The sequence below is a fragment of the Poecilia mexicana genome, unplaced genomic scaffold (genome assembly GCF_051168715.1).
Source record: "Poecilia mexicana isolate PSO_F unplaced genomic scaffold, ASM5116871v1 scaffold_18, whole genome shotgun sequence".
Lineage (NCBI taxonomy): Eukaryota > Metazoa > Chordata > Actinopteri > Cyprinodontiformes > Poeciliidae > Poecilia > Poecilia mexicana.
In genome coordinates, this window is record NW_028263387.1 from 17,228,504 (window position 1) to 17,239,783 (window position 11,280).

At 42.1% G+C, this 11,280-nt stretch overlaps 1 protein-coding gene across 1 annotated transcript in view; it reads right to left on the reverse strand.

Moving 5' to 3' along the window:
• Positions 1-11,050, reverse strand: part of adamtsl3 (ADAMTS like 3) — a 38,089-nt gene extending 27,039 nt beyond the window's left edge. The window contains exons 1-4 of the mRNA XM_088016243.1: positions 10,810-11,050; positions 6,022-6,149; positions 2,256-2,301; positions 1,770-2,006 (exon numbers count right to left, since the gene is read on the reverse strand). Coding sequence (XP_087872369.1) covers positions 1,770-2,006; positions 2,256-2,301; positions 6,022-6,149; positions 10,810-10,857 — 459 coding nt within the window. The 5' untranslated portion in view covers positions 10,858-11,050. The remainder of the gene's footprint in view (positions 1-1,769; positions 2,007-2,255; positions 2,302-6,021; positions 6,150-10,809) is intronic.
• Between the last annotated feature and the right edge of the window lie 230 nt (positions 11,051-11,280).

The following is an 11,280-nucleotide window of genomic DNA, read 5'->3' on the forward strand; positions in this document are numbered from 1 at the left end:
CCAGAAACAATGTAATGAATTCAGAACAAAACCCAAAACCCTTTGCAGAAACTCCCAAGGAAAGTGTTCTTTATTTTTATTTTTAACTTTGCAAGTCTCGTGAAACAATCCAAACAAACCCCTCGGTGTGATGAATATTTATATCTAATCTTTGCTTCGCTGCGATACCATCAAAAGTAATTTGCATCTCATTAAATTTCATCATGTTCTCTGCTTTTTTTTTTTTTTTTTTTTTAATAATTTTATTTCTCAACATCCACAAGCACGCGTTGTTGATTGATGGAGTTTTTCACTATTTCTGTCAGTAACACAAAACCAAAACCACTCTGTGTTTCTAAGCATTGTAAAATAGCGCACCACCAAACTGTGCGCCCATGCACACGAGCAGCACCGCAAGATGTTACTTCATTCATTCGACCGAGAAAAGAAAAAAAAAAAGTATTGTAAACTATTTCCTGGATGGTCGGTCAAAAGCCACATCTTTCAAATTGTCCTCATTGGGTATTCATGTTTAAAACAGATGGCATATGATGTAATTCAGCCTTCTGTGCATTGGTCTTCTTGGATTTCTTCCTTTTTAAGATCATGTACTTGAATCCAGTGTAATCCGATGCCTTTTGAACCGCAGCGAAAATCCGTGCATGAAAAATCGACTGGTTGTTTAAGAAAGCAGTAGCCTACTATAAGCTCGAATGATGACTTCACCTGACTTAGCTCTTTTTTGTTTTCTTTTGTCCCCTCACGTGATCGCATGTTTTTTTGGGGTTCAGTTTGACATTTTGGAGGAAGAAATATGCTTCGAATGGAAGCGATGATTGAAATGAACCATAGTCACCTCAGAAGAAACACACCCTCCCATTGTCGCTTCAGAAACAAGGATATAGCTGTTTGTGACGTTATGCCCCAGCCAACCATTTATCAAGCCAGCAAGAACTCCAAGGAGTTGAAGAGTACAAAGAGTTCAGTTGCTGAATAGAAAGTTTCTGCGTAGCCAAGAAAGTTCAGGAAGTGGAAGGACCGCCTCCTGAAGGTGATTTAACAAAGGTGTTGTGTTATTACCAGTTGCTTGGGAATGGCAGCAGGCATGTCTGCACGGACTGTCGTGCAAAGACTTTTGGATGCTAGTCTAGTGTCAAAAATTAGCTAATTTCTCCAATAAATCTACAAAGATTGTTTGGGACGACCATAATCAGGACTGTGGAAGAAAATGGTAAATGCAATCTAAACGTTTGAAGCTCTGAAAATATTTATTATTGAACCACAGTATGTAGTAAAAGGCTTGTTAAAAGAAATAATGAAACTAAACCAGTAAATCTTGCGACTGTAGCTTTGATAAAGCTTTTCAATAGACCAGTAATGAAAAGTAAACATGTTTTTGAGAGCAAAACACTGCAGAATACCTACACCGTAATAGACCCACCCACTAGAGATTTGTGTATAATAAAGGAAAAGAAAATCAGTGGAAGCAACTGAATGCACTGGCTATTATGTCCATAATGTACAAAACGTAACAGTAAATAAATACACCCTGTTGGGTCCGACATGAAAACATTTGTAACTTTTTCTTCACATGATATATGTTTGTGAATAATTAAACTCAAATTGAACAAAAGTCTTGATTTTCCAATGTCAGATTTTACTTTCTTTTGAACTTTTTTACATGATCAACAGTCCCAGGTCCACAATTTGGATTTTAGCTAAATAAAAACAAGTAAGCCAGAGCATTTCAGGACAAAAAGTCAGTTCAGCTCTCTGATGCTTCCTCTCACCTGGCAGACTCCGTTGATGCACATGTCCAAGGACTCGGTGTAACAGCGCGTTCCGTCCAGCACTTTGGGTGCCAGCTCCACCATAAAGCCCGAGCCTTTGGCTTTGCACTTGAGCGAACAAGGATTTTCTGGGTCATTGTAAACAGGCAGCCAGTCATGGAACTGACCCTGGTGTCGCACGTCTGCATGAGCTGAACACTGCTGAGCACGAAAGTCCCCGACGTCTGGCGGACAGTCCTAACGGAGACACCGAAGAAGGTTTCAAGCTGCTTACCATGGTCATAAACAATGTGAAAAATATAACGAGGTCAATATCTGTGTAGCAATGTTTTCAAGCAATGGGATGAGGTGAGCTTGGTCTGTTTTGCAACAAGATCGCAGATGACAAACTCCACTTGTGTATGTAATTTTACATTTTCAATTTCCCAATCTTCAGTTTTTTCTTTTCCAAAGTAAAAGCAGCTACATACAATGAAGGGAACTTACCACGTTACTGCATGTGCGGTACTTGATATTCTGCCCTTCGCAGGTTCTGCAAAAAAGCAAAGTTATGAAACAAACTTTAAACTAACTCAGAGAGAAATCCGCAATGCTTGGAAATCTATTATTGTATTTTATCTATCATGCAATCAATTTGTGCTTTCCAGATTTATATTTGGTCAGGTGGCCAGACTTTCACTGTCTGCACCTGATTTAGAGCTCAGTGACCTAAAAGTGGTGTGGACACGGAGATGATGAAACAATAAGTGGGCAGTGAGAGAAATGTGGGTTAAACACAAGAGTGTTATTCTTTGGATAATCTTATCCAAATGAAAATACAGAGAATTGAGTGAACCTCGGCTTTGAAGATTCTGAATAAGCTGCCATCGGTCTTGCCGTACCAGTCCATAAACAAATCGCAGCTCCATAAATTAACAGTAATATACATAGATTAGGAGAGCGGGGATAGTGGAGTCCTGCAGTCTGTGTCTGCTGAACAGATTAAAGCACTTTGGATCATGACTCCCTCCAGTCTGTGGTGGTTCTGCCCAAACTATTGAGCTCACCACTTACTGAAACGTAGGATTCCTTTCTCGTCAAGGGATGATAAACCGCTGATGGTAACAATGATAGGCCAATCACCCGAGGCCGCAGTGGAAACTGATTAGACGATATTCCTTTTGAGTTCGGAAACTTGAGAGGAATTTCACTGTCTTTGTTCCTTAACTAATCAGAAATCATGATTGGAGGCAACGTCTCGGAGTTGAGACTCGCACATGAGTGAAGGGCTTGGGATTTTTTTTTTTTTTGCAATGTTATTGCAGGGAGTGGATGTGGAGCGTGTGGCATGGCAAGAACATTAGAGCCTGTGACGAATCCAGACAGTCCCCTCTGCCAAGCCAAACAGGGCCTGAACCCAAACAAGAGACTTCCAAAGACCAAGAGATGAGAGACAGGTAGCAAAGATCAGTGTGGAAACTCACTCAGGGACCAGGAATATATAAACCAAACATAAAAAACGGTAAAGGCAATAAAATGAATTTCCCTTTTCATTTCCTTCTCACACTGGAATCTCCAAAGTGGAGATTAAACAGAAGTAGGCAGAGCCAGAATCCAGGGTTCATCATGGTGTCATCACTGGTTTTGATGTCAGAATATCTGGGCTACATAGCAGGTCATTTACAGAATATGAGTCTGGTATTTTATAAATAAATGCACACAACTGGAGAGCCAGTTAGCGAGAAAACCAAGATGAAGAATTGGACCGTTTTTCCCAGGCTTGATGTTGCTCCAACTTGTCCGTTTTGCTAGTTCCTGTCATCGTAGTAAAGGCATCCCTGTTGTTTTTCTGAAGTGAAGAGAAGCACATATGAGAGGTCGATGAAAATGTCAAAGGCTTGCCCCTTTTAAATTTTATTAAACAACTCAGCAGGTGAAGTCTCGTTGGCGGCTGCTGATGCTCCAAACAATCGGTTTCTGCTCAGAATCGACAACACTTCAGATAAAACGCTGCGCAGTTCCCTTGCGTTAGTAGGGATGTGTTTTCTCTGCAATCCTTCCAAAATTATTAACCCCATAAAATTTTTTTTTTTAAATTACAGAGTATTTCCTGTAAACAAAGGGACCTGTTGACAACAAAGCGTAGGCTTTTCGAGCAGAAAAGTGTCCAGACATTTCCCATGTAGATGAGGAGATCGGGAACTTTGTCCACTCAAGCTGCAAGATGGATATGAACCATCCATTTTTAATCTCATAAAGCTTTTTCTGGCCGAATAAACGTAAAATGGAAAAACAACAACAACAACAAAAAAACAATAACCTACTTGAACCTCATGACAAATACACGCCGCATTTATTTCTTGTAACCCATAAATGCTTTGGTGTTCTGTGACGAAGAGCGCTGCATGGAATGGCCTAATGAAGGCCAGATGATTAGTGTCCTAATCACCTCCAGGGGTATTTTTGCAGTGGCAGTGAGTTGCCTGCATGGCCACTTGCGTGCGTGCATGCGTGTGCATGTGTGAGAGTGTGTGTAAAGAAGCTGGAATTGGTCGGAGGGTGTTACAGGCCCATTTCCAGCCTCTGCTGCCAACAAAAATCGCTCACTCTCACACGGAGACACACATAAGGGGCCTTGTGCTGTTTTTTTAATGACACTGTTATATCTGCCACCCCTGGCCAGGCTACTGCTCCCTCATTCCCACACAGCAGCGGGGTGGATCCAAGGCCCATTAGCGCTAGCAACTGCCAAAGGACACATAGGTGCGTAAACAGATCCACCTGGACCCCGGCGAGCATGTCGAGCTCCTCGTACGCAATCACAGAAGGAGCCGAAACCCCAAGCACCTCTTAACACATCAACTGCTTTTACAGCCAGTAGCGCTCGGAGGTTTGCTTGACCGAAAAAAGAAAAAAATGCTGGCCGGTCACAGACATCGTGAGCTGCAGCCCTAAAAAACCTCCTGACCTCAGTGTTTACCGTGATCTACAGAGGGGGTCTGGCACCTTGAGCATGAGCTTTTGACAGTCTTGTGTTTCTCAGGGCCCCGTTCTCATGTGCGGAGCGCGCTAGGGGCCATATGGTAACTCCGCTGCGACCTTAAATACGATCTGTGCTGGTTTGTCAATTTGTCTTTTACACAGTTGAGATGTTTTATGATCTCACTGGCTGCTCCTGTCATTTGGCGGCTCCCTCCTGAACACCCCGAGTGGTGAATTTTAGCAGCAAAGCTCACTGGCTACCTTTAGTAAGTGAGCAATAGATTCTGGGAACTGTAAAAACGGAGGAATGCGGTGAAGTCACTCCGCTGCTATTTCCAAGCCTATAAATGTGACAACATTTCTATGGAAAACATACCCGGTCTGTCCTTATGTCCCTTTTTCCCTTTCGTCCACCAAAGCCAGTATAGTTGCCCCTATTGCCAAGCAGAGTTAAACTCTAATCAAAGTCAGCAGCTTAGTCTGGAGTCAAAGCAAGCAGGTGACTTTGGCTAGAGGATTAAAGGACCCTGAGGCTTTTACAGTGGTGTGAAAAAGTTTGTGCCCCCCAACGATCACTTCTGTTTCTGATGTTTTGTCACAATTTAACATGTCGGATCAAGAATCAAATTTTAACCCGGACAACCCAACCCAGAGTAACTACAATATGTAATCTTCAAATTATGATATAATTCATGTGAAGAAAAAGAAACTATTAAAATCAACAAATTTGAGTCACTTCCTGTGAATGAAGTTAAATTTACTTAATAAATTTTGTTAAAAGAAACTGATGGGTAAACCATTGTCGTGAATACTTGATGTAGGGGAGCTGATTGGGAGTGACACCAAATGATCGTCAATACAAATTGGTTTCTTACGCTCCGATTTTATGCATGTGTCTGGACTGAAACACTAGTGAAAGCTGTTATACATAATAATCAATATATTAGCATGATCAGTGAATCGTAATGGCTTGTCAGTTTTGAATGAAAGCAGCTGCATTGTGCATTTTGTTTAAAATTTCAAAACAAAAGTGGATAATCTCACGTTGCCCCGTAACTACCTATTTTTCAACCATTCTCTGTCGCGTGAAGTTGCCAAAAAAAAATGCACACACACAAACATATTAAAAACACAAAGATTAAGATCACAATAGGGTTACCTTGTTGATTTACCCATTTCTCTGAGGAATAATTTAACTTCCACTTGAATCAAGTACCTAGATTAGGGGTATGTTTTCCCCTGGATGAGAGATTTGGATTAGGAAAGCATAAACCAAGAGAAGCACCCCTACCTGGAGCTCAGGCATCGTCTTAATGAGTATGAGGCTCCTCCGCCACACGTACGGGAGCACTCGCTCCATGAGCCCCAGGCGTCCCACAGCGTGTCCCGATCTTCCTCCGATCGCGCCGTCCGTGAGCTCTGCACACCAGAGAAGAGTTTGTGCATGAGCAAATCATCAGAAACGTCACTGAAAATAAAGAGGAGAGTCGTTTTTTTTTTCGAGAATTAAAACTGTTGAGCTGCTTAGGACCTGGTGAGAGAAGTCCTTAACGAAGCCCTCATCACTCCTCTGGATTTATGGATGTCGATCCAAGACTCGGTCTCATAAAAGGATGCAAAACAGAAAGGTTCTCGTAGATTTTTTTTTTCTTTTTTTAAATTAACATTTAATCTGTGGAGTCACAATAATTCACAAAGAAAGGATTCAGTTAAATCGCGTTAGCTGCTGAAAGGAAAAACTTAAAAAGTCAAAGTCAGTCTTTAGATGACAAAATAGTCATTTTTTATAAAGTTCAGGCCACACTTTTGTGTCTCTCTGCTAATTGCACTGCGTTGTATTTGGCAGTGGGGTAAGGAATACCGCAGCATCACCCAAGACCAATATTATGAGGACAAGCGCACGTCTCGGATGTGAAATGACAGCCAAAAAACAGCAGATCACGTCTGTATTATCCATTTTTTTCCATTCCAACTTTCCGCTCACAGCCCTTAACTGGACTAACCATTTGTGCTTTTAAAAAAAAAACGGGGAATTTGTGAAATAATCTGGATTATCTACGGTTGGATATAAATAACACCATCGTTTACTTTCTTGGCGTTCTTTTACAAGATTACGGAAGGAAACTCCGGCGCTACATTATTCGAAAGCCGAACTGTGAAGCTTTGGACGAATGGGTATGTAGTTTGCTTTCATTATCGAGGACAAGGAGTGTTTTCGCTTCGTGAGAATATGGCCGCCTGTGCACAAGGTGGACAGATGAAACACTTGGAAAGAATTTATGAAAAAAGACTCGGCGTGAGCAAGTCTAGGCCAACAGGAACACGGCTCAGTAGGCAGGAGGTGAGAACACGCTGAATAAAACAGAGTGCCACTGAGTCGTGGTTTTCGGCCTGTCAAAAGGAGCACGGGAACACATTAAAATGTTTCCACATGGTAAAATGCTGAGGGGATTTTCCAGTGGTATTAATCCCGTAAAAAGCAGTTGAACAGGGCACAAATCTAGCATGAGGTGGTAGGTGCCTCCGATTCTAGAAACACGTGGTTCCTAGATTTCCAACAAGAAGAATTGGAGGCAGAGCTTTTAATTATCACTAGCTCCCAGCTAGTGTGTGTGAGACACACACACACGCAGTCTACTTTTAACAGGCCGAAAACTTTCCTTTGGATAAAGGTTATAGTAGTTGAGGTAAACCATTCTCTGTGCTGTGTTTATGCTGCTATATCTCACAGCCATTTTCAGTTTTTTGTGCTATATTTACTAATTTTTGCTGTCAATTTGCGTCGCTTGAAGGATGAAGTCACTGATGGAGAGATTGCTGCCATTTGTTTCCCACAGAAAGTATTCCTGGCTCAGTGAACCTAGGATTAAATGAGTGTCTTTCCTAGACTGACTCGTTGACTGTGATGTCAGTGCTAATGCTAATGCTAACACCTTTCTGCATCGGCTTTATTTTTTTCAGCAGAAAGTAATCCTTGTCCAGTATTTCTGAGTTTGGGAGAGTCACTTTCCGGGACAGAGGCATTAGCAGAACCTTTTTGTAATCTTTTTTTTTATATATATAGAAAAGTACTCTTAAATTAAAGTGCTTTTGCTTTTATTTTTTCCCATTAAAATACTCCTGGGTCTGTGCCTCCGTCTCTGTCCTAAAAAGGACAGACATTTTATAAACTGTTTGTTTTTCTCTCCCATAGAAATGACCCCTGACTTTATTCTTCTGTGTTCAGTGTCTGTTTCCTGGAGAGATTCATTGATGCCAACACCAATTTGCAGTTCTGATGACAATCGATATCTATATTATGGGGAGTCAGATCCTTTAGGCTTCAGTCGCATCTCCTGTGGAACCAGCTCCCTTGAGGTAAATGCTGTTTATGCAGCTTTAGACTCCAGAACATACTAATAAAGTTTCCTCTAACCACTCTCAAATTATGCATTGTCTGCAGTTTCAGTCTCTCAATGTTTTTTTCCTCTTCATAGAAGTTGCATCTAGCCTGGCGTTGCTCTTTAGCTGTGACACTTTCCTGGAGTGTACTGGTTTAATGGAATGGGTTTTAGGATTGGCTCAGAGTTTATGTCTTTAGCTACGTTTCTCTTCTAGATGAAGCTACTAAAGGATCATTAACTCTATGTTTTCATTAAATTTCATGCATTTACTCCTGGACCAGGTCGGTATCAGGGAATGCTGCAAAATTAATGACACAATCAAATCGTCCACGGTTCTCGTTTAGGCGGAAGGACTGTTAGAAAGTCGGTGAATAAGTGCAATCAGCTGGGTCTTTAATAGTTGTTGATGCTTTTGAGCCGAGCGAGGAGGTCCTGGATTTGCTACGTGGCGTTTGCATGTTCTCCCTGTGCATGCTTGGGTTCTCCCAGGTTCTCTGGGTTCCTCCCACAGTCCCAAAACCCATGAGGGTTAGATTAGCGCTCAACTGCTCTATTTGGGGTATGAATGTGAATAGTTGTTTGTCCTGTGCGTCTCCATGCTGCCTTGTGATGGGTTGGTACCCCGCCTCTCGCCCAATGGCTGCTGGAAACAGGCATCAAGAATAAGCAGGTATAGACAACGGACGGATGGACATGGAATCTGTCAATATTACAAAAATATTTCTGCATATAAAGAGGGTCATCTGAATTATAACTAAACTGAGCAAAGGTTACAATAACTATAAAGCCACACATCTTGATCTGTAAGGAAAAGAGTTCACCCTTTGGTCTTAAGATGATTTATACTGACTGACCTGAAAGTGGAACCTGTATTTCAGCTCTCACGCACATTTCTTACGTTGAAGTCATTTCGACCTCTTTGAGCCCCTTTTCCAACAGAATGCCACTGTGTTTCGTCTACGAGGATAAATGGATCTCGCAGAGGAAAGCAGATACAACGCAATAATAGTCTGCTGGTTATTTTCTTTGGGTCCTGGTAGCAACAACAACCCTGCACTCCAGAAACAGAGCGAGGTGGCGGGGTTCACATTATTAAAAAGTGCATGGGGACTGATATAAATGCTTGTCAGCGCTGATGACGCCTGAGGAACAGCAGAGGCGGATGGCGAGACCTAAACAAAGTCAGCAGAGCATTTAGGCAAACATGTAGGCAACGGCGGCCCTTTCTCCGGGAGCCAACTATTTTAATGTTTGGATCTTGGTAAATAAACACAGGCTGTGCACTGGCCAGCCCGTTTCCTCGCCACCTTAAGTCTCCTTTGAAAAGCAATCAGGGAATTTTTCACTCAATTACAAACGAAGAGCTTCGTCCGGGGGCGTGACGAGGCCGGTGAGGCGAGAGAAGGGGAAGCAGATGAAGGATGGAGGGAATAGATGAAGAGTCGGTTGGCTCACTGTGCTTCTATTGTTCTTGATGGATACAAAGGAGGACAAGACTTCACTTTTTGGAGAGCAGTCCCTTTGGTCCTCGGGGTTGCTAATCACTCCTAGAGCCTGCCTAAACTTTTCACTGTCACTTTTACCAGCCATGTTGCTCCGACAAACCTCCAGGTGAACCTTTACAACCAGGACAGACCTCAAGTCACTTGCTTTTATGCACGAGACGTACAAGACTAATTTAGCAAACACGTTAACGCACAGAAGATTTTACATCATCATGCTTTATTCTAAAATGACGTGTCAACAATCAAAGAGGGACACATCTGTGTTAAGAAATTTTACATCAATATCTTCCATCCAAGAAACTGGACTTATTAGCTACTTTATTACCTTTTTCATTTTCTAGGCTTCCTAAAAGTCTCGCAAAAGATTTTCATCAGATTTTGGCTATTTTTTTTTAAACATAGAACATGTAGAATGTTGAAAAGTGGGACGCAAACGAGGAACAAAAATAATCCACAACATATCCTTGATTTAACCGTCTTGTTTGGTAAGAAAGAGAAAGAAAATTCAAGTAGTGATTTAAGGGCGACTGAGGATTTCTGAACAGTTCCACAAGAGCCCAAATTAACACCCCATTCAGCAAAAAAAAAAAAAAATATTATGTGGCTTAACAAACTTACCATACAATGATTCCTTTGAAGACTGTTTTTTCTTGGCCTAACCCTAAATCCAAAATCCAAAGAAAAACCTAAAGAAAAACTGAAGGACTATCCACTGCAACCACTTCTAAACACTGTATTTAAGAAAAGTCTGGCTCATTGGAGGCAAAATATAAGGAAATACAAAGTAAGTGAAGGCTTTTGTTCAGAACTGTATATCCAAGCTATGTGTTAAGCTGTGACAGGCGGACTCTGTTTAAGACACCTGTCAACAGCTGAGGCTAAGTACATTTTCCCTTGAAGATGGAAAACTCCTGCAACAAGGAAAAGGAAACCCGACTCTGGAGCCTTCTTCAGCAGACTGTGTAAATATACAAATTATTCCCTTTTTTTAGTCTCAAAGACATACGATATGCACACATCTGCTGAAACCTTTGTCATGCACGACTCAGAGTAAAGTAACAGAGAGCCCTAAAATCACCAAAAAAACAAAAAACCCTCATGCGATTCGGATATAAACAGGCTTCGCGGGCTATCTTATAGCAACAGCAAAGGAAATGTTCTGAAGAAAAATACAACAAATAAGTCCAGTACCAGAACAAGGAGAGCCGTCACCAGCAGCTTGCAAGCCCCCATCTCCATGTTGTCTCGGCTCTGCCCGTGTGAGTCGGATGCTTGCTGCGCTCTCCTCTCTGACTCACTGCCCGTGTCCTCGCCGCCCGCCTGCCTGCTGTGTCCGCTCTGGCTCTCAGCTGCTTTTCCTCAGGAGCAACATGTGGAGGTGGAGGGAGGGGACTGGGAGGCTGTAGTTTTTTTTTTTTTTTTTTTTGGGGGGGGGGGGGTTGTTTTTTTTGCGCGCACTGCGCGTGGACGTTTGAGGTGGGGGGGAGGGGGGTGAAGTAGCCGGTGAGGAAGTGAATTTGAGCTTCACGATTCTGACACTCGGAGTCAGTCGGTGGAAACGAGGCAGATTCACTCCGTCACACTTTCATTTGATGACACTGGAGGAAAAGTACAGCTGGAAATATTAACCCTTTCATGCATGAATTTGTATCAGGATTTTTT